The sequence below is a fragment of the Chenopodium album genome, chromosome 27, assembly GCF_948465745.1.
Source record: "Chenopodium album chromosome 27, dcCheAlbu1.1, whole genome shotgun sequence".
Taxonomy (NCBI): domain Eukaryota; kingdom Viridiplantae; phylum Streptophyta; class Magnoliopsida; order Caryophyllales; family Amaranthaceae; genus Chenopodium; species Chenopodium album.
This window is the reverse complement of record NC_137860.1, coordinates 8,078,947-8,102,911: the sequence shown is the minus strand read 5'-3', so window position 1 is coordinate 8,102,911 and position 23,965 is coordinate 8,078,947. Positions and strand designations below refer to the sequence as shown.

The 23,965-nt window shown below is 36.5% G+C and overlaps 1 protein-coding gene and 1 non-coding gene across 2 annotated transcripts; both read right to left on the bottom strand.

Annotated features, from left to right (window-relative positions):
- Positions 1–423: 423 nt before the first annotated feature.
- On the bottom strand, positions 424–10,211 carry LOC145619568 (peroxisome biogenesis protein 22-like). The gene is made up of 8 exons (XM_081674283.1): positions 9,877–10,211; positions 9,226–9,456; positions 9,100–9,147; positions 7,339–7,395; positions 7,151–7,252; positions 5,233–5,298; positions 900–1,001; positions 424–821 (listed from the first exon to the last, which is right to left on the bottom strand). The coding sequence occupies exons 1-8, from the start codon at positions 9,979–9,981 to the stop codon at positions 717–719; spliced, it is 816 nt and encodes a 271-aa protein (XP_081530409.1). The 5' UTR covers positions 9,982–10,211; the 3' UTR covers positions 424–716.
- An 11,456-nt stretch (positions 10,212–21,667) lies between these two features.
- LOC145621693 (small nucleolar RNA R71) lies at positions 21,668–21,773 on the bottom strand. Its single transcript, XR_014108504.1, has one exon. It is a non-coding gene; the product is annotated as a small nucleolar RNA R71 (small nucleolar RNA).
- Between the last annotated feature and the right edge of the window lie 2,192 nt (positions 21,774–23,965).

The following is a 23,965-nucleotide window of genomic DNA, read 5'->3' as shown; positions in this document are numbered from 1 at the left end:
TCTGAATGTAGATAATATTAGGCATAAATTTATGCTTTACTTGCACGCAAAGATGATTAAACTGGCCCTAAGGGATGTTTGAGAATATTTGGTTTGGTGCTTAAATTAGTACTTGTAAAATTATGAATTTTATGAGGAAATAAATAGATGGAATTAATTACCTTAATTGTTTTCCCCTAAGTTGCTATATACCGTTTCATCTGAGTTGCAGCCCTTGGCTTCATTAAGTGATTATCATGGGATTCAATATTTACAATTAATTAAAGATTTATATCGATATACGTAAATGGGACTATCAAACGCTTTATCTAATTAACTTTTTTTTAAGGGAATCTCATCATTCCATTGATTATTACAACCATGGTAAAACACAAAATAGAATTCCATCAACTCAGTAATTAAATAGAAGTCGTACACTGCAGATATAGACAAACATTCATCGATCTTTTAACAATGGACAAACTGTGGGATGCCAGACTTCAAGTACAGCAATTCAACATTTTCAATATTACAGACCTATGGCTTATGGCCAATAACAGATCTTTATATCCATTGTCAGAGTACTAATGAAGTCCAAAACTACACATATTACAAGAAAATCTCGCCCTCCACAATTAATGGAGAAGTAATATAGCCTACAACAAATATGACGAGAGCAAAGAAGGCAGCAACTGAAAGCAGCACAAAGCATTTGCAGATCTACTGTCTTCTAAATATCACACACATCCAAAGAAATGTTCCAGGGATGTTGAATTAAACACATTTGATGCCAGTCGTTCTGGTCTGCTGGGAGAAATATGAAGCTGATATTTGATGAACCTCTGGAACCAGTAAATTGACATCATTAATCACAAAAAAAGTGAAGTATATGAAAATCAAAATGTAAAATAAGTGATTACCGCTAATTGTGTAGTAATTTCAGAATTTGAGTCAATATGCCAATCAGGCTCTAGTTGCCGCACAAATGATGTACGCCCAATCTCTGTACTACAAAACAAAACCTGCAAATGGAGGATGTTCACAATGAGTAATAAAACATGCATAATTTAATTTAATTTTATTTACCAAAATAAAGGAAACTCCACCAAAAAAAAAAGCACTCTTAGGCAGGCTTTCTGATATAACCACCCCTAATTGCAAAATTATAAAATATGAACCGTACTTGTCATTCCATCTCTGCATTAACACTGAGAAGCAGTTCAATCCATTACCATTAGTATTTTCAGTGATTGACAGTATTTAGCCTCATTTATAAACAACACCTGAAAAGCTACTGCTGCACAAGTCCAAATATGATATGACCAAAGTAACTAATAAGAATTATTCCTTTATATATAAGAACAATTAGGGGTAAATTTAATTAAGGATGATTTAAACTAGAAAGATACTCTCTCCATTCCCTATTGTTCTTCACATATTCTGTTTAGGGTGTTCCCCTTTGTTCTTTTCTTTTTTAAAACATCAATTCTAGACACAATTACCCTTGCTTAGGTTTTTATTTCCCATTTTGTCCCAAAAATCCCATGTGATATACTGATATTGTACCTTTTCCAATTTTTTACTGAATAACTAGGCTGATTTCAATGCTAGTTATTACTTTTTTTCTCCTCTCTCTTCTTCAACCTTTTCTTCCTCTCTTCTCTACTCATTAAGTCATTCCCACATACCACCGCCACTTCTGGCATATTCAATCTCCCCCACCACCACTTCCTCTATCAGCATCAACTTCGGCTGTTGACAACCCCAACTTCCTTCCTCGCCTGCTTCCTCACCTCCCAAAATCACCGGAAAACCTCAAATCTCCCACCACTGGTAAATTCTAAGATCACCTACCCATATCCCACCGGAGGGAGAAAAAAAAAATTGTAGAAGAATCCGGAAATAAATTAGTCTTAAGAGCAAACATTAACAGATTTGGAGTAGTTGCCTAGACCAATCTAACCCCAATATCGGAAATGAGCTAAAGTGGAGCATTTATAGTCTTGTCAACATGGAAGAAGCCCATGCAAAGAACTAAGCAAGACCCAACCTGTCAACCATAAAGGCCACCATGCAATCTACCTAATTGCTCCAATCCCTCAACTTGCCACTTACACTTGCCAAATGGTCCAAGATAGATTATTGAGCTCGTAATGCTGCCACTATTGTGAGTTCAAACCTCATTTTCTATGCATCTATAATCTATTTACAAAGTTATAGGTTAGTTCTTATCTATCACTGTATGGGCCATTCAGTCATATTCATATTAATGTTCACATACACTAATATCAGCAAAAACAACAGTTGCTAGTTGTTACTCTCTCCCAACTTTTGGCATTCATACCATTTGCATTGCTCCCAACAAAACATCAAGGTAAAATTCTATTTCATGAAAGGGAATTTAATTTGGTCCTAGAGAACCACTTGAACTCTTTTACTTCCATAGCTCTTCAACAGGCATGTTGTGCCTTAAAGTGGGTTAAGAAGATGATCCACAGCTTCCATTCATCTCACTTTGGAAAGTAGGGAATAGTCGCACTGAAATATCGGCATACAGGGTTATTCAAAGTGAACCAAAGCATTTTTTTAATGCAGTTTGCGGCTTCAAAATTGCAGTGTGCGCACGTGGCTTGAAATTTTGACCAAAATGCGGTTTGAGGTTTAGTTGTGGATTCCAAAATTTTTGAAACCAAATTGCATTGCAAACCACAACTTAATGCGTTTGTGTGGGTCAAACTGTTTTGCAATGTTTTTTTTTTTAAAAAAAAAAAAAAATTAAAAGTTTTTAATTATTATTACTTTTTTTTTTGGTAAGCAACGAGAAGGCGCGCTACCACATACGCGGGCAAGGCCCCTTGGGAGTAGAGGTGGGGAAGAGCCGGAGGGGGAAGGTAAGGGAATCTCTACCCCCAAGTTGCCTCTGGAAGGGATTCAGCCCACAAACTCATGATTGTGAGATAACAATCCTTTCCACAATTTTGTGGTGCTTGATGGTTTTAGTAAAAGAGCCTAATTTAGAATTATGTTAGCAAAATATATACTAGACTAAATAAGTGGATTTTATTTTTTTTGAATTTAATAGAAAGAAAAAGATAAGAAAATAGAAAAGAGAGGGACAAGATCAGTTACTTGACTATCTCACTGATTCACTAGTTTGTGGGCACCCACTGTAAAGCATATATGAGAGAGAAAGAGAGGAACAGCACAGAATTCTGAAAGTTCAGAATCTTCATAGAGTGCATGTAAGCGAATGGACAAGAAAGAAGAAAAAGGATAACAGAAAAAGACGAGGAAGGGAGAGAATGATAGAAAAAAGATTAAAGAGGGAGTAAATGAAGACCACAAGGGAGTGAATAAAGTACTAGCCTGAAAATGCTTAACCAGTGATAAGTCTGATAACCACTAGAGCAACTGGAGCTGGGCCCTGGCCACTTCCAGTCTACCAGGGATAGCTCGCTGGCAATCTCTCAAGCGGACGAGTTGTTGGCCACCGCTACTTCCCAGTTTGTAATTTAGGGTTTTCTTCAAATTTGGGATTTCAATTTATGGTTGACATAAAAGAAATTTCATGGATCCATTGTGGTCTTAAATTATATAGTAATAGCAATATAATAATAAAGGCATCTTGCTCAATTATATTAATTTAGAAGCCAGGGAACAGTTAATTTGAAATAATTTTGATTTTTCAAAAATTCAAAAGCATGTGTACCCAAACACATTGCAGAGTGTCAAAGGTTCTGCACCTTGCACCTTGCGCCTTGGATAAAGTGATGAGAAGGCGTGCACTTTCTGGAATGTGTTGTGCCTGAGAAGGCGTGGACTTTGTGGAATGTGATGTGCCTGAGAAGGTGGATGCTCAACTGTTTGTGTGAGCCTAGGGTGCACTTTTAAAAACTGAGTTATGTACAGTATATAATCGTTAGGACACCATGCATGTCTTATTGCAATCAAGAGTTGATCTAGATTCTGCATTTGTATAAATCTTAATTACAAAAAAGCATATCACAGGATCACAGCAAATCAATATCATATCACTGAGTGTTTAAGAAAGCTTAAATATAGGTGTGAAAACATCACGCGTCATTCACACCGCGATTTAGAATAAATAACTAGCGTATGGCCCGGGCGTAGCACCGGGTTGCTACTTGAAAATATAATTTTAGTAAAAAAAAAGAGGATTGAGAACAACTATCCATTGTCTTTAAATTGTTGAGGCTATTCCTCTTTATTTATTTTTTTAGACTACAGATTTATTTTTTATTCTTTTATTGTACTAACTCAAAGATATATCATATATATATTTATGTGTATATAATGAACATAAGTTAGTATTGGCTAAGATGGTAAGAAGTGTGATCTTATATTCATGAGGTTCAGTATTCGAAACTTGGGGAATGTTTTTTCTAGTTAATGATGAAATGGAGTAATTGTTGCAATGCTAGTAGTGACGTGACTCAATGCTAGTTAAATGACGACAAGGCACAATGCTTGTGCAGATTTACGTGGCACATGAACGGTTTTAGGCACGCTTTTTAATATATAAGTATAGATATTGACCATTTACAAAACCCAAAAAAAATAAAAATAAAGCACCATAACCACAACAGATCATAAGAAGACAGTCACCATATAAGAGTATAAGACTAGCCTAATAATCCAAGACCTCGGATCACCTCACGGCTCACATCGCTCAACTAACAACTAAGTCACCCATGATCCTATTAGCAATCAAACTCAATTAGATGACTGACAAACAATGGTTAACTAAAAGACAAAGTCATCAATCCAATTATAATCTCTTGGGGATTAAGAAGGAAAGGGGGAAGATAATTAGAGAATTTATTTTTATGCACATGTAAAATAGTTATAGGAGCTAATTAGACTTCTTCTAACCATGCAACATGATAGACTTTAAGGAAATTGATCTTCACAACCTTTAGTGTCAGATTAGAGAAAGTTCTAAAAAAGGCTACCGATTATTATTTCACACACACACACCCAAAAAAAAAATAAAAATAAAATAAAAAAAATATCATCATTCCAACTTGTTAGAAGCACTAGCAGTCGAAAATCATCTAAATCAAATAAAACAGTTAGTGAAGTATATCCATCTTTACCAGCTAGGTAAAATTTGCAGATAGATGATAGATAACCCCTCACTGAAGAGCAATACATACACCACAAATCCTTGCCAAATATATTGATAGAAGACATAATAAAGCTTTCGTGACTTTTGTTGAGACAAGAATATACCTTATCTTTGACTAAACCTCCAGATGTAAAGATCCCTGCTTCCTCCAGAGCCATCAGAACCCTTTTCTGCACAATAAAGGGAAAAATTAATGAGTGAAACAGGAAAGCACCAATTCACTAGTAAAGGTTCAAAAGACTACCAAAGCATTAAATATCTAGAATAGATGCAATAAATTCCACTAATGACATAATCCATTCACATTCATCAACAAGGATCGTATATTAATAATAGAAGCAGTTGTGTGCAAACAGATTCAGAAAACTTAAAGTAGTTTCACTTTTGATAACCAAAAAAAAAGGTAATTGCCAAATCAAACAACACTAGATGTAGTTCAGCGTAGATTAAAACCAGCAAAACTTAAAGAAAACAACAATAAACAATCACATATGAAACATTGGATGAAAATAGCCAGTCAAATCATGATTGGAACAAGGCTGTAATAGGTTGAATACTGTCTTTTATGAAAAATTAGACTTGTCTATAGAATCATGAAACTACTAATTTTACAAATACGGAGTACATACATACATGCAAATTCTCTCCATCACATAGATGAGAAAAGTTATAGGAGCTAAATAATTTTAACATATAAGGCGCCTTTCTCATCTTGTTATTTCCCATAAAATTCTTAATACGTATCTTAATAGGTGTATTGTTAGATAAGAAATCTAGAATTAAAATAGCCATTGCTAAACCTAAAAAATTTTGATCCTTATCTTCATAATATAAGCCAAGGGGTGAGGTAGTGTTGTTCACATGATATACCTAATACGCCCTTCCCTTTCATTTACTCATTTAAAATGATTACTTACACTTTGTTTGGATTGAAGGAAATGGAGGGAAGGGAAGGGAAGGGAAATAAAGGGATGACCTATCTTTCATTTGGATATGGAATGAGGAAGGAAGGGGAATTGGAGGGAAGAGAAATGGAGGGATTAAAATTGTGAGAAATTGATCTCTCCAACAATAAAGAAATTTGGAAGGAAAACTCATCTTTCTTCCCTCCCCTCCCCTTCACCTCCCTCCCCTTCTTTTCTTTCCCATTTCTTTATACAAACACACCGTTAATGAAATTTAAAGCACACATCATGTGCACATTGATCTAGTTTAGAGATGTGGCAGAGATAGTCATAGTATGCAATTATCAAAAAAAGGGGGGGTGGGGGGGCTAGAGGAAAAAAAAATGTCCAAAGGTAGTTGATCCTGTATTTATACATAAAAGTAACAAGTTCCCTCTTGAGAGGAGGGGTGTGGGAAAATTTGGTTCCCTCTAGGTTTTCTCCTTGGGAGGGTGTTTTAGTTCCCTCTAGGGTTTCTCCCTTAGGAGGGTTTTTCTAGCCTCCATTGCTAGATTTTTCTTCTTTTTTTTAAAGGTTTTCCTTCAATCTTCTCCTTCTCTATCAAAGTTTGAAGATTTAGGGTTTCACAATCTCCAAAAGTGTCTAGAAGGCCATATGAGTTTTTTCACCCAAACAACTATTCATATGTGGATCTCAAGCCGAATTAGTGCTAACTCACAGATTGTATTGCTTCAGATGAAGATTTTTATAAAGGCGATCGTTGATCAAATCTGCGATGTAACTAGTTCTAAGGTGAATTGTATTTGTATTGGAATTTTACATTTCCTCAGAATTGTTTGTAAGTGTCGTTTGACTATCTTTCATTAATGAAATCCTTTCTCTTCTTGTCAAAAAAAAAAAAAAAAAAGAGAGGAGGGGTGTGGGAGGGGGAGGGGGAATCAATCAATCAATATTGACCATGATTTTAGCAAAGACTTCAGAAATTAATTAAGAACAAATAAAATAATGATCCTCTCTCAAAATCACAAGCAGATAACATTTTAAAAGAAAATAAAGTCAAGGAAAAAAGAACTAAAGCATCATGACACAATGGGATTTCCATAAGTGGTGTACATACTTCGCTTTCATCATCAAGAACTCTTTCCATGAGATACAGGTCACAGAATTTTGTAATCTCCAACAACACTTCCAAAACAGAAGATTTAACTGTTGCTTTCAACTGCATAAACAGGGGGGAAATTAAAATGCACTCAACCATTTTACTTGTTCATCCAAAGATCAGAAAAATTAAAATAATATAAATACCTGAAGCTCTTCAGGACTAGTTTCTTCAAGGACAACACCAAGCAAACGACAGGTCACCTACACAGTTTAAGGCAAGGACTGCTATCATACAACGAATAAGAGGCTTATGTAGTTATGCATAATTCAAAACTATAGCCCAAGGAAGTTCATATGTCACATGCACGTGAGAGGAAAGAATGCATTGCAGGGATCCCAATCATTTTTATTTTTTTTTATCATAAACCATTGACAGCATACAGAGATCAATATTGTTAACTAACTAATTAATCACCTACCACAATATAATATTGCCCCTGTGTATAGCCCATGCAACCCATTTCCAATCTAAACAGCATTTTATCTCACTTTTCTTAGCTGTAAACCTTAAATAGTTAAATGGGGTGTAAAACATAGAGTTGGGAGTGCTTTGTAGACAAAATAACTCTTTATCGTCATCAAGGGTACTTTTTTTTCTGGGTTTTTCAATTTGGTAGCCAGATACACTTATGCATTCTCATTGGTAGCTATGTTTTTTCATAAATCCCTTTAATAGCATTAAAATTATAATCTTTCCTTAATCTAGCTTTATTTTAATACTTCTGACACAATTAACACCCTCACTACCACCCCACCATACCCTCACCCTCACTCCCACCACATCCTTCAGTGAACTTTACCATAACCCTACCACTGAAATCACCCAGCCACCCCTCACCCTCCCGCCTTTCCCGTCCCTTAAAATTTGTTGCCACTCTTCCCTTTCCTCCTGAATCACCGAGCCGCACTTACCCCACGCCTGAAGCACCATGGCACAGCTCCCCCTTCCCCGAACAATCCAATCGTATCTTCCCCTCCCCACAAAATCCTGAACTACCCCTAACGTATCCCCACCGAGAGAGGTGCAAGAAGAAGCGAGGGAAGGGAAAAGTGATTCGGAGGGAGGGGAAAGGGTTGCTGATGATTTCAAGGGTAGGGGGAGGGCCGGTTGAGGGTTTCACGAGGAGGGGTTTCGAGGATGGGGGCGGTGAAACTGAGTGGTTCGGGGGGAAGGGAGGGGCGGCTGAGTGTTTGAGGGGAGGGGTGGCAAGTTGGTGGCTGGAAATTTTGGTGGTGGGGTTGGGGAAAAGGGTGGTGAAGGTGGGCGGCGGTGGTGATGGTATGGTGGTGTGATGGTGAAGGTATATTAATATAATCATGGTCAATCTATTTTAGGTTGATTATGAGAGTACATGTTTTCCTTATAACCTCAAAAGTACATGGTAAAAATTCCTGCTATAACTAGAAAGATATTTCAGTGGTCTAATTATGGTTCATCATGGTTGTGGCTACGCTCACAGTGACCAAGGTGTTGCAAAAGTCCATCTCAAAGGCATGACAAGAATCGGCAGATTGAAATTTTTGTAACATTTTTTTTTATAATAATACAGGACACTTTTATGATTTTCTAAACAATAATCATGACTTGAAAAAGAATTCAAGTTTTCATATTGGTGACAAGGTCCAAATTACAGCTTTAATATAAATCGTAATTGCTCAACAATAACATAACAATGCAACAAAAGCATGCATTCTTCTCAATTGAGGCTCTAAGAGTGAATCAAAGTGTACACCAAAGTAAATTTTCAGTTTAATACAGTAATAAAATAACATACACTCTTCACAACTGAGGCTCTAAGAGAATGCTTACACAATACTCATGGACATTATTGTGAATATTTTTACTCAGGCGATTCAATATAACATAAACATACAAACCCTGGAATATCTAAGAGGAGAGTATACCTTTCTCCCTTCACACAACTTCTGCCTGACAATTTGCGTCAATGTTGGCTGAAAAGCAAGAGGAAGATATCATTCAGTAAAGTTTCAAAGAATATGGTTCGACAGCAAGAATCGAGACAATCATACCTTTACAGGCTGAAAGAAATCATCAACAACATGTTGCGCCCTCAAATCCTCTGATGATGCCGAAGCACCAGAAGGGTCCAAGGTAACCGTCTCCGAAGTGGCACCGGAAGAAGTAGTAGCTCTAGTAGGCTGCCTCTTCGGTTGCCTTGGTTGTGGGGCACTTGGAAATACTTTCCACGTAAAAACAATTGCAATAGCAAGTCCAGCAAGAGCACCAACAGAAAATAAATCCTAATTCCAAACACAACACACAAAAATTTAAGATTTCTAGAATTATTAAAAGGGTTTTCAAATCTGATAATATTGCAATTCAATTCCACATGTTCAATTCAAAGGTTTTTACGCTTCAAAGATTAATCAATCACCAAAACCTAAACGGAAAAAATCGACAATTCAACCAAAAAGCAACCAAGTTGCAATTCAACATGTTCAATTCAAAGGTTTTTAAGCTTGAAAGACTAATCAATCAATCATCAAAACCTAAACGTGTAAGCTGGAAAGATTAATCAATTGAAAGCAAAATTCAACAATTCAACCAAAAAGCAATCAAATTAAAGCTAAGAAAAGTCAGAAATCATGAAAAACAGGTACAAATTCTAATCAGATCCAATAATCAACAAAAACAACGATAAAAACAAGGAAAATTGGTACCAATTTCTGGGAAGCGATGGTGAATAAATTGGACATTTTAAAGGTAAGATAAGCACTGATGCGCTTAACAAGCTGAAGAAGGTCGTCCTTGGAATTATCAGCCATAACCGAGGTAGAATGAGGAGAGAGAAACAAAGGTTGAAATGAAGAGGAGAAAAAGAGAGAGAGATAGAATCTCTAATCTTCCATTAGAGAAGAAATTGAAATTGAAAATGGTGGTGCAATTTTCGATGTGATGAGCAGAGTTAGAAAGAAAAAGAGTTATGAAGAAGTACTCAGCTTTTTCACCGTCGGCCGATCAATCGACAACAGAGGCGTGTTCGATTGAAAAGGAAAAACAGTACGGGGGGCATAAACAAAGAGTGGTATATAGCCGTAAAGGTGTCAATTTGGGTGTTTGGGTCGGGTTTGGTGATATTGAGTCAGGTTTAATTTTAAACTTGAGTTATGCTAAATTACTACGTATTTAGTTTATGTGAGTCGAAATCTGAATCAGATATTTTTCAATTGATTTCAAAGCGGGTTGGTCGGGTCCTGTTTTGACACCTCTTGTTGGTGGGGACTAGGGATTGAGGTGATCAAAAGGGAGGGATGGGCCATTTGGTCGGGCCAAGCCGAAATGGGAAGATTTTATGTTTAGAAAAATACTTCTTTCGTTTCATACTAATCACAATACTTTAATTGACACATATATCAATGTCAACTAGCTTTTTGGCCTGTTCAATGCACGGGTTGTTGCTTGGGTTAATTAGTTGATTTGAACTCTACGTTACTCTCATATTGGGTAATGAAAGCCGAAACTACATCTTCCCATGTCGCTTTGAATTTTGGATCTAGCCCATAGTACCACTCTCTCGTGGCTTGGTCTAGAGATAAAGGGAAAGTCAAATCATAAAGCTTAGGATCAACTCCCTTTAATGCCATGGTGCCAGCAAAACACATTAAATGATTTTTTGGATTATAGGTCACCTTAAATATTGGCAAGTCCGTAGCTACGAACTTTTTTGGTAAAGCAAGTTCTGCGGGAGGAGCAAACTTTTCTGCGTTGAAGTACTTGTTCCTCAGTGTAGAACGAAGAACTAGCTTCTCTAACAACTTTTCTTTGATGGACAATTGTTCCATCTTTTGTTGCAAGGCTAAGGTTTCAACATTTTTCTTTTCAGCCTTTCGAGTTTCTCAATTCTTTTCTTTTTGGCTTCTTAAGCCTTTTCCTCTCTCAAACGAAGAATCTCTTCTTGAAGTTCTTCAATGGTTGACATTGTTGTTGAACTAAGACTAGTTGTCGAGGGAAGGCGGTTTGAAAGGGATTGATTATTTGATGGTAAACGTAGAATGCGAGTGCCCGGGAGTCTTCGTTCCTGTAGACACCTAAAATTGTCTCCCCAAAACCAAACCCGATGAAGAACAACCTTTCACCGCCACTATTGGTTGGGTTGAGTATGTAATCTTTAGAGTGCTTAAATCCATGTTCATTCCCAATACATTTCATAAACCAACCCAATTTGTAACCCATTTCACCAAACCATAACTTATTTTCCTCTTTTCGTGCCTTTAAACCCAAAATAATTCATTTCGTGTCCATTAAAATCATTCATTTCATGTCCTTTTTATAAAACGTTTAGACCAGTTTATTTTGGTCCATAATATGGGTCCAATGATTTAATATTTGGATGGGGTTTGAAAAGATCTTTCCGACGATATATTATAAGCCCAAATCCGAGTTATAACGAATAAGTTATGGCCAAAATACTAAACTGAGTCTAAATCGAACCTAAGCCCACCTTACCTACGACCCAATGATCATGTGGAGGGTCCAAAGGCTTAAATACCACTCCTAATCCAATTAGGATTAATTAGAAGCTTCTATAATTTTCTAAAATATCTTAATTACACAATACCCAAAGATAAGATTAAAGCGTTTAAAATTGAATAAAACTTTTATTTTTGAAAGTCCTAATTCTATTCGAATTGAAAGACGTTCAAAGATTGACAGATATTATTTTCGTGCTTCATAGTTTTAATCTAAATCTTATATGGTTGGATAGCCCTTGAAATTATCTTTCCAGTTATATATTATAATATTAATTCTGAGCTATAACAAAAAAGATATGAATGAAATACGAAACTCTATTCAAAACTGACACCGTCCCACTATTTCGGCCATATCTTTTGTTTTACAGAATATTTTAATCTGATTCTAATTGGGTTAGAAAGTAGACTTCAAGATCTTTCCAACGATATCTTTTTTATTGTATTCCAATTTTTGGATCAAAAGATATGATAAAAACAAAAACCGCAAAAACTGCTGTCTATCGCAAGAGTTTTATTCCGATTCGAACTCTATCTTTTCTTGATTCTTCGACCCTCTTTTTTCCCTATAAATAGAGGTTATATCACCCCTTTTTCAATCATCAACAAGCTTGATCATCAAATCATTCTCTCTTCCTCTCTTCTACACAAAAAAATCATTCTATCTCTCCATACACCAAAAAATCATTCTTTCTCTCCCCTCTTTAGCTTAAACCCTAGCCACCCTATTCTCTTATAATACATCCCTTAAGCACTCCAAGGAGTCCATAAAACACCCGAAGTTCTATACTTAAACGAAGGCGTGGAAGGTAGAACTAACTGAGGGTTTGGACCAAATCAACTCTACCTTTTATTTAATTTAATTTCCATTTGATTTATTATTTATTGAAGTTACTAACAATTTGTTCATGATGTAACAATTTATAGAAACGCGCGGAATGTGAGTAATTAATTAATTTAATTACATATTTTATTTTATATTGCTAATATCATGATTAGGATTATTATTATTTGATTTGACTAACGTTATTATTGTTAAATTGTTTCCAATATTAATGTTTATTCTATTATTATTTATGATCACCGTATTGCATGTTTAAAGGGAACATGTAATTGAAAATCACGACCGATAAGATAATTTGGACAACCAGTTTAGGTTCCTTTTTAATCTTGTTATTTAATCAAGTGATCACCAATATTTTAGAATAATGTGTGCATTAATATTAAACCAATTCAGCATAATAATAGTTTGGAGCAAATTGAATATTTTGTTCGCATGCCTTTGAGATTACAGGAATACTTTTTACTATAAGAATCGAGTAGAGGCCAATACGGGCGAATGTGACTCCATGACTCACTTCGTACCATCATCCCCGATCCTCCTTTCGTGGTTCCGAACCATATGGAGTTAGTAATCTCATGGATTATGAATGGGGTGTAACCTTCACGGGTCAATTGTTGTTGCCTATCGTGTCTCTTTTCGTGGTTGCTTTTTATGATCCGTGAACGGTTTACAAGTTCCTTAAAAACTTGTTGGCGGCTCCCTACTTTCCTTGTCCCTAACCGTTGTCCCTAATCGTATATGTCAATTCCCACTTCCTATGAGTGCCAAACATATTCACACATGCTTTAACGTAGGCGCACTTCAAACGACGCCTACAGTTCCAAACTTGAAAACCGGCCCTAAAAGAAGTACGAAAGGATAAGTAAATCGCTATGCTTGTTTAGAAAAAAAGAAAGAGGAAAGAAAGCAAGATATATTCGAACGGATAACATCACCCCGAAACAATTCTTCAATGAAGATAATGTTTGAATGAGCCAATTTGTTTTTCGAAAAAAATCAAAATGGCACGTAGCAGTGGGTGCGCGCAAGTGACTAGGCTGCACACGGCTAGCGCACGCTTCTCAATCAATTGCGCTTGTCGGGGTCGCGCAACTCAATGAGTGGCGTGCACCACTTGCTCGTTAATTTTTTTTTATTCGAGCGTTTTTTTTATTTGTCATCATTTTTTTTTCCGATTTTTTTTATGTTACCCTTCAAATATGACTCAAAATTACGAAGAGACAACTTTGTAATTGGGAACCTAAACCAAACTAAAAATAAAAAAGACTATCCTAACACGTCGCATATAGTCACGTAATCACATAAAGCATATCATAAGCCATGATTCACACAATGCCATTATATGGTCAAAAGCTTGGATTTCCAAAGGTACCATATCTTAAGAAACGATGCACAAATCAATCATTCAACGTGTTGAATCATGGCATCGTTCTCCCAACATTTTGTTTGCGATATAGGTTGGATGATTATTATTGATTTCTGGATAGAAGCCTAGTGTTGGCAACCTCTAATCAATGAACCAATCCCCAAAGGTTAAAGTGAGCTATGATTATGCATGATGCAATGTTGCTTGTTTGGTTTTTACTTTTGTGCAAAAGGAAGATATTATGCGTTCAAGTCTCGCTCTCTAACTAGAGTTTTCCAAGTTAATTCCTGTTACAACCCATAGGCAACCTAGTGTTGGAAACCATGGACTATAACTAAGAACTAATCTTGTAACCTCTAAGTCCCCAGTGGAGTAGCCACTGTAAGGAGGGTGTTCCCATCATAGGGGATCATTCTCCTTAGATGCCCATGGCCCTTTAGAAGCTTAGGACTTTACACTTGTTAGGGTGTATTAGGATTTGAATTCCTAACTATTTTAGGGACCTTGAATTAGAATTCGGTCTACATAAATCAGAAATGAGTTCGGGAGCGAGGGTACTAAAATAACGTTCCCTATAGGGGGGAATCGCTATCCTAGCCCTAGTGCAGCTTCTACTAGCTCTTCCTTTTTTACAATTTCATCACCAAACAATATACGCAACGTGATACATAAAACTAAGTTAGTTGATTTTATTTACATGCATCAATCACGTAGGAATTACACTGCAAAGTCGTTATTCTTATTTAATCAACATTCGTGAAAAGAGCAAAAATAAACAAGATTCCCCTTGGCTTAAGTGATCAATCAATCAATTAATTATTCAATTCTAATCTTTATTTAACGCAAGATACTATGTGGAATTGATTAATTAAGAAATCCTTTTACGTGATCAAACAACACTAATTAATTCATTAAAGTTCTTTTACACAAGACAATAAAGGTGATTTATCTAAGTGCTCGGGATTTTACCACTTCTCCTTGCTAGATCTCTGTTTAGAACACTTATGGACTCCTTCTTGTTCGGGAACCTCCACCGTAGTAACAAAATATCAAAGGGCTGAGTATTTAGGACAAGAGGGGTTTGGTAGCACAAGTTCACAAGATTTCATTCAGGATTTTAGTTTAATTTCTGTGTGTTTAAGCCTCGGATTAAGCCTCTATTTATAAGGAATGAGTACGATTAGGGTTTAAAGTATTCTGCCGCAGCAGGTGTCGCGTGCATCTGGATGACTGCGCGCGACATCCCAACGCAAGTAATTTGGTTGCGCTGCTATGGGCAGCGTAACTGAATGTCTTGCGCGCGGCATTATGGTAAGATTCGGTTATATATTTTTATGAAATTTCTGAATCTTCCGCGAGAGCATTACTAAAAGTTGTGCTGGGTTTCGCGCGTAACTAAATTAGTTGCACGCGCTAGCCCAGCGCGACTCATTAAGATGCGCGCGGCTTTTTCTGCGGCAGCATTAATTTTAACCTAGGCGCTTCTAAATTTGTCACTATTGGGCTTTAAGCACGGGCTTTAGCCTAATTATGATCGAGTTTAGTTAATTGGACCCTGTTTACATTTGTTTTTGGGTTAGACTAGTCATTTTGCGTCTTTGCGGTTTAACCAGTAATCCATAAGCATTCTTTACTTTGATCCAACACGAAGATGGTTATATTTATCGACATTGCACTTCCTGTTGGGACAGGAGGCCAAAAGTAGATGTCTACAAAAGCTAGAGTAAAAGAGTCGCCAACAAGTTTTAGGAACTTGTAAACCATTCACGGGTGAAGGTTACACCCCTTCACGATCCTAGAGATCGCTAACTCCATAGTGGTCTGGAACCATGACTGGATATCCGGGGATGAAGGTACGAATCCAATCTAAAAGAGATTGAACCCGCCCTAAAAATAGGTCTCTACTTTATTCTTCTCATATTCATATGCGCTTTCTGACTAACATGCAATCATTAAGTTAACCCTAGACCTGTTATATCTATGCTACTTTGGTTGATCATTATTGCACAAACAAATTATTATTGGCGATTGAATTGAAATTATATAAATTATTAATTATCTTATTAAGCGTGATTTCAAGTACAAATTCTTCTTAAACTGCATAAAAGGTGTGATCAAGCAATAACATTAATATACATCAAGCAACATAATAATCATAACGATCATAATCATAATCATCATAATATCATAAGACACAATAGGGCTTGATAATAATAGCAAGATCCTAGGCATGATACTAACAAGATTAATAACAAGTCCTAGCATGTTACTAAACAATAAAGATCAAAGCTTTAACCCTAACATGGTACTAATAAGATATTAGAAAACAACAAAAACATCTTAACATGATACTAGCGTAGACACCCAATTGTGTCTCCCCAAAACCAAACCCAGTGATGAATACCTTTCATGTCGTTTAATAATCGAATGAGGTGAAAGTGTGAAAGGTCTAGTGTTGCAGTAATTTTTATTTAAAAATCCTTCTTTATGTTTTCAAAAATCTACTCTATTTATGAAAATAGCCAGTCAATTTAGTTTGGTCTATCATAAGGGTCCAATAATAGTGTAGTTGGATAGGGCTCGATAAGAGGTTTCCAAAAATATATTTTAAGCCCAATTCCGATGAATAATGAGGAAATTATTTGCAAAATACTAAGTTGGGCCCGATTTGGTACTTGCATGCGGCCCAATGATCTAGAGGATGACCTATTATTATTTGTCATTCCTAAAGCTAATAGGATTGATTATAGTCTTCCAAAATTATCTAGAAGGTTCTCTTAAATCCTAATGGATTTAGGATTGATAATTATGTTTTTAGAGTTTTGCTTGGAATAAAATATTAGCTTTTATGAAAATACCATTTTAACCTTAAGCACGGATTTTACGACTTAAATCTATTAAGAAGTGGATTTGATAGGCATGAAATAGGTCGTTAAACTATTTCCCTAATCAAATTAATTATTTATAACCTAAGCTACCCTAACACAAGTATAAGGGTAAGTATAGGGTCGAACCCAAAAGGAAGCATGCAAGTTAAACATCAAGTTCACTAAGCAAGAGTCAAGGAAAGGATAATTTTGTTGTTTTTTTTATTGAAGGCACTAAAACTACAAACAAAGAAAGATAAAATAAATTAAATCAAGAGAGAACGACGCTAGGGGTACGGGGGTGTGAAACATGATTAGAAAGAGGGGAACAATAATGGTTATCATGATGAACATGCTAAAGAACACAAGATTCTACCTAAACAATTCATTCTCATGCAATAGTCTAGGCAAATCAATGAAAAAGGTCTTTACTAATTAGGATCATTCTCATGCATCCTATTAGTTACAATCAAAACAAGAGATTAAAGAAGCACAATCCATAAAACTCCATTTTAACAACCCATTCTCATGCAATCATTAAAATAGAGGTGATCTTAATCTAGTTCAAATCATTTTCATGCATTTAAACTAGAGGGCAATCAAATAAAGTGCAACAATAATCTCAAGCCATCAAAAATCATGTCTTTCATCAATTTAAGGCATGTATTCATTCCAACCATCATCATTCATCCAATATTGAACACATATTTTCCACCCCTTTCCCCTAGCTAAGAAATTAGCCTAAAAAAGGGGGGTTAAACATAATAGCAAAACTAAAAGTAAACTCAAGAAACACAAAACCAAACATGATTAAGAACAATATAATGAAAATAACAATAATAACTAGATAAACTAAAAGGATTAATGAAAATAAGCAACAATAAAGCAAATAAATAAAGCTAAAAGAAGAGATTAGAGATTACTAAAGATGAACTTGATTAAAGATGAAAACTTGAAAGAATAGCTTGATTGAAATGAACTTGAATAAAAGTTGAATACAATGAAGAAAATTGAGCAATAATATACTTTCTCTCTCTAAAATAATCTAATCTAACCCTAAGAGAGAGAAGCTCTCCTAAAACTAACTAAGAAAATAGCATAATAGATGATGGTTAATCACCCCCAAAAATGGGTATTTAAACAACTTAGAAAAAATAGGAAAAATAAGAGGGGAAAAATAAAATAAAGAAAGAAATAGGAAAAGGGAAAGAAATAAAAGAATAAAGAAAAGAAAATAAAAATAAAAGAAAATGAAATTTAATAAACCCACAAATCCCACCATCAGACCCATCCTCCTCTTCGATTTCGGCTGCTCTAAAATGGGGGTTTTAATCCCCTACTTCACTCACCATCAAATACCATCAGCTTCACCGTAAATCAGCATCATCATCATCTACCATCACCAAGTGGTCAACCGTTCGATTAATTGAAGTAATCACAGCCGCACAAATTCATTAATTCGTACGATTAAGCTCGATAAAAACGGAGTGGCCGCTCATACCCATTGGAGCGGCCGCTCATACCTTCTGCCTCAAATTGGTGAAAGTGAGTGATAATGGAGCGGCCACTTCAAAATTCAGAGTGCCCGCTCTAAAGGGTATGAAATTGGGGTTCATTTTCGGTTGCAATTGGAGGAGCAGAGGAGGTGGAAACGGTGGTGACCATAGTGGTTGTTGCGGGTGGAAATAGGGGAAGGTGGCAGAGGTTGGTGTTGCTGGTTGCTATGAGTTGCGTGGCTGATTGGAGTTGCGGGTGGAAATAGCCATGTTTAGCCCTTAATAGCCTAAGCACTTAGTCACACGGTCATGACACGAGTCTTCGCATGCCACTTGCACTCACTAATGAAGCACACACTTAATTTGTATGTTACACCTTGACCATGTCTAGAGAGTGTTGGGTGTAAACGTTTCTGTCATTCGAGTAGGGGGTACATTCCATTTCTATTTCTCTTACATGCTCTCTTCCCATCTATTACATGTTGAATAGAGCTTGAGTTAAAAAAAATAATAAAAAACTTACCCCTAACTTCCCTTTCCACATCGCTTGGTCAAGAAAGGAAGGGCGTTTAATCAAGGACAACACCTTCGTTCAAGTTCAACTTTTTAATAAACCAGTTAGTCGGAAAAGAAAAGCTAAGAAGATAATGGCGAGTGAAGAAGAAGTCAACGAACTTAGGATGGACGTGGCTAACATGACTGAGATGATGAGGGCTTTGGCTCTTCAGATTAATGACCCTGCGAGGCAACAACAAATGGAGCGTATGCAAGAAAGCTTGAGCAAGCTCTCTAGTGACTACAGGTTCTAGGGCATTAGCTCGCAAGGGGTCTCGGTGGACAAGGAGCTTCATCCGCAGAAGTTCAATGCCAATGACATCCCTAGGTTCAAAGCAACGGACAATCCTTACTTTCATTTAAGGGCTTTTAAAACTATAATGAACATTAAGGGGATTGATAGAAATATTTTTCACCTTTTGTTCTCACTATCTCTTGAAACCGTTTGTCAATATTGGTTCTTTTCTCTTGATAAAGAGAAGACCTCTACTTGGGATGGAATAAAAAAATACTTTCATTGATAGATATAAGTGCAACATTCAATTTGAAACTAACCATAGACAACTCGAAATGCTGAAGCAAAAGGAAAACAAAGGGTTCACCACTTTCTTCAACAAGTGGAGGGAAACTTCCGCTAATATGGTTGAGGTTCCAACTGGAAAGGAGTCTATAAGGATGTTCATTAAGAACATTCAAGACAAGTATTCAAAACATTTGAAATATCAACACAATTTGAATACTTTCAAGGCCGTCTATGACATAGGTATTGAAATCGAAGATGATCTTGAAAAATAGAAACCTACTAACAATAGTAACCATAGTGGCTGGGAAGGAAAGAAGAATGACAATCCTTCTTCTTCCGAAAACGCCCACTCTAGTAACAATGTTAGTACCTTCGACCTCAATGAAGTCTTAGCCATGGATAACCAAGGACCTAAAAAGCAACTAAGGAAAGAGTTCACCCTTATTGGGATGAGCTATGATGCTGCCTTCGATCGACTCCATGCCAAAGGACTCATTACTCCCATTGGACCTATTCAAGATCCCGTACCTAAAAGAGGTTACCTAGTTGGAACCCAGATGCACACTGCAAGTACCATCAAGGTAGGGGACATGCTACCGAGAGTTGTTGGAAGCTAAAAGAGGCCATCTAATATTTGATTGATAATAACAAGCTTCTAATACCTCCAGCTGGCAAGAAGACCGAGTGATAATAAAGCACAAGACGCGAGGCGAGCTTCAGTGACAAGATTTCATGACCCCTTTTTCTATTTTTTTTATTCATTTTTTCCCCATTAAGTCTAGTATAGGCACCTTTTATTTTCCCTTAGATTTATTTTGTAGGATCATTCTTTCTTTTCTTTAATAAAATGAGCATACGATCATCGCATTGAAAAAATAAAAAAAATAAAAAATAAAAAATAAAAAATAAAAAAAAGAAGTCGAACTAAGCACAAGGTATACCAATGATTTGAGGCACCCCTTGTAGCCTATCATATTATCTTCACCTTTCATATACATAATCCTTTCTTGATAAACCACTTTGAGCCTCGTCTAACGATATACCTTTCTTTCTTCAACCCACATCTACCTTGATTGTAGATGTAGAGAGTTAATTGTAGAGAGAGAAAGAGTAGATTTGTAGAGAGAGAAACTCTTGATTGATGATTGAAGATTGATGATTCTAAGAAATTTCTACTTTGATTTGAAGCAAGTTTGTAAGGATTTCTTTTACTTTAATGCAATCTTTAGTTCTTGAGTTCATTAGTTTTGTGAATTGTTCAAGTTTGATTGATTTTAGTTTGAATAATATGATGATGATGATGATGAATTTGTTGTTTGGCTTAGTTTTGATCTTAATTTCCATGGATTGTGTGTGCTAGGGTGATGGTAAAGCATATATGAGTGATGGATTGATGTTAATTGGGGGAAATTGATGGAGTTGATGATGTGATTAAATTGGTTGATTGATTATGTGCATGTGTGTTATTGATTGAAGAGTAGCTAACTTTGATTGATGCACTAGATTGCATTGTAGGTCTACATTGATACGGACCATTGATTTGTGTCCTACATTTGTTGATTGAGTTGGTTTGTGAAGTTCCTAGCTACAGTCTCTCGTAGTTGACGCTAGTTTGACCTCTAGGAGAGTAACCTATCATACTCTTAGTTTAACGACCTAGTCCAATCCCTAGTCAAAAATGGCGCCTTTGCCGGGGAATGGTGTAGATGATTGTTTTTGTTGTTGAGTCTATTTCACCTTATTTTCAAAAATACAAAAAGATTTTCTTCTTTAGGCTACACTTGTAGCCGTGTTACTAATAGTTTCATTGAGTTTTGTATCCATAGAGCACGTAGACGTTCCCTAGTACCTTTTGATCCGAAAATTGAGAAGACACTTTCAAGGAGAAGGATTGCTAGTAGGTCTTTGAGCAAAAGTTCTTCAAGTGAAGAAGAATAAGAGCAAAGCATGGGAGAAAATCCGAGATTAGCCTTGAAGGAAATGGGAATTCTCGGTGCATATAGGTTTGAAAGTGGGATTGCATTGCCAATAACACCAGCGAACGACTTTGAAATAAGACTGGCCATGATCACTTTGATCGAAAGAAGACAATTTATTGGGGCTAAGAATGAGAGTCCGCTAAACCATCTCAAAGAATTCGAGAAGTATTGTAACACTATCAAAGTGAATGGAGTTTCTCAAGAGTTTATCCGGCTCAAGTTGTTCCCCTTCTCTCTCATAGGTCGAGCCTTGGAATGGTTGGACAAGGAGTTCAAGCCAAATTATCTTAGAACATGGGGTGAAGTTACTAGGGAATTCTTGTCTAGATTCTACCCCAAAAGAAAACGGCGGAGGCAAGAACTTTGATCCAAAGTTTCAAGCAAAAACCTAGTGAGAGCTTGTATGAAGCTTGGGAGAGATATAAGGAGTATAAAAGAGAATGTACCCATCATGGAATCTCAACCTATCAAATCATTCAAATTTTCTATGGAGGTTTGAGTCCCCAAGGCAAATCATGTCTTGATGCGGGAGCTGGAGGGCCAATCATGAACAAAACCGAAGAAGTGGTTGTGGACATTATAGAAGATGTGGTGCACCATTATTTGGATTGGCAAGAAGGAGAAAGAGAGTCTTCGAGCAAGAATGGATCAACGGTTTAATCGGTTGATCACCTTAATACCGTCAACAATCTATCCTCTCAAATTGCAAGTTTGGGAAAGGAAATGACAACAATCAAGGCTAAGCTTGAGAGTGCAACTTCTAATGCACAAGGTCATCCCTCCCACATTAAAGGGAGGTACATTTTCTAACTCTACCCCTCCTTCTACTTCTAACAATATGCCCAATTCCAATGGGAGTTATAAGACCTTTTGCGTGTAGGCGATCAAACGCGGTGTCATAACTCATGCCGATAGGAGTGTAGTTCTTCCTAAACGGTTTCTTTTGTCCTTGGTTGTTATTCATGGCTAGGACTTCATTTAGATTAATGGTGCCAACATTATTTGAGTGGGTGGTTTTGGAAGAAGAAGGATTGTCGTTCTTCTTACCCTTCCAGCCACTATTGGAGTTATTGTTAGCAACTTTTTATTTAGCTAGGTCGTCTTCAATATTGATACCAATATCATAGAAGGCCTTAAAGGTGTTTAAATTACTTTGGTACCTAAGGTGCTTAGAATATTTTTCTTGGAGGTTCTTAATGAACATCCTTACAAGTTCCTTTTCACTGGGCACCTCAACCATTTTTGCGGTAGTCTCCCTCCATTTGTTAAAGAAGGAAGTAAAGCCTTCATTTTCTTTTTGTTTTAAAATTTCAAGTTCTCTATGATCAGTTTCAACTTGAATATTACATTTATATCTATCAATGAAAGCACTTGCAATGGACTCCCAACTAGAGGTCTTCTCTTTATCAAGAGAAAAGTACCATTGTTGACACATAGTTTCTAATGACAAAGAAAATACAAAATGAAATGCTTTTTTGTCTATTCCCTTAATATTCATTACAGTTTCAAAAGCTCTTAAATGAAAATAAGGGTTGTCCATAGGTTTGAACTTCGGGATGTCGTTGGCATTGAACTTCTGCGGAAGAAGGTCCTTGTCCACCGAGACCCCTTGTGAGCTAATCCCTTGGAACCTAAAGTCATTAGACAGCTTGCTCAAACTTTCCTGGATTAGGTCCATTTGTTGTTGTTTCACAGGGTCGTTGATTTGAAGGGTCAGACCCTTCAATATTTCAGCCAAGTTAGCTACCTCTCCCATAACTTCATTAAGTTCTTCTTGACTTGGCATTATCTTCTTAGCTTTCCTTTTCCAACCAATTGGTTTGTCAAAAAGTGCTACTTGAATGAAAGTGTTGTCCTTGATTAGACGCCCTTCCTTTCTTGTCCACGCGTTGTAAATTAAACCATATTCGTTTTAATTACCCGACTCTAATCGACTTTGATTTTATGGTTTAAAAGTAAATAAAAAATGAAAAAAGCAAAAATAGGGTGCATATTTTGGGAATGGGTTCAATCAAGTGGTTAATTGGAGGATTAATATCCGACTTACCCCCCTACAAAAATGACGGAAAACACGCATTCAAGACTCTCTAGACATGGTCATGGTGTGACAAACATGTTATGTGTGTGCATTATAAGTGTGTGTGAGTGACATGCTTTGACTCTTGTGTATGACCATGGGACTTAAGTGCCTAGACTCAATTAAAGGCTTGGACATGGTTTGAATCATTAATAAATCGGTGAACTGGTTAGTAGACTGTTTAATTAGATTTGTCGCGATGACTCGAGCAAGAAACTGGACTGTCGCTATAACAACAGGACTGTCGCCACTGTGTAAAGCATGTCGCCAGACGACAGAGCTGTCGCCAGGCGACAGACAATAAACAGAGGCGCCACAGCCCAGATTCCTGCGCCATTGTTGGAACATTAATCTGGACTGTTTCCAGTAATTTTACTCTAAAGGGACATGCTTAAAGTCGTACTAAGTCAAGTTGATTAATTTATTAGCCTTTAATTAATCAAATTAATTAATTAATTAATTAGACAAAGTCCTTTTAGTCATTAATTGATTTATATAGTCTTAAACACAAGTCAACAAACGGTTAGCACATATATAGTATGAACAAGCAAGAATGCACAAGTAGTTCACATA

Coding starts and splice junctions, on each gene's coding strand:
- LOC145619568 (XM_081674283.1), bottom strand. CDS start 9,981: ATGGCTGATAATTCCAAGGACGACCTTCTTCAGCTTGTTAAGCGCATC. Junction 7,253..7,338: donor CTAGTCCTGAAGAGCTTCAG/GTATTTATATTA, acceptor CTGTTTATGCAG/TTGAAAGCAACAGTTAAATC. Junction 822..899: donor AAATTACTACACAATTAGCG/GTAATCACTTAT, acceptor TACTGGTTCCAG/AGGTTCATCAAATATCAGCT.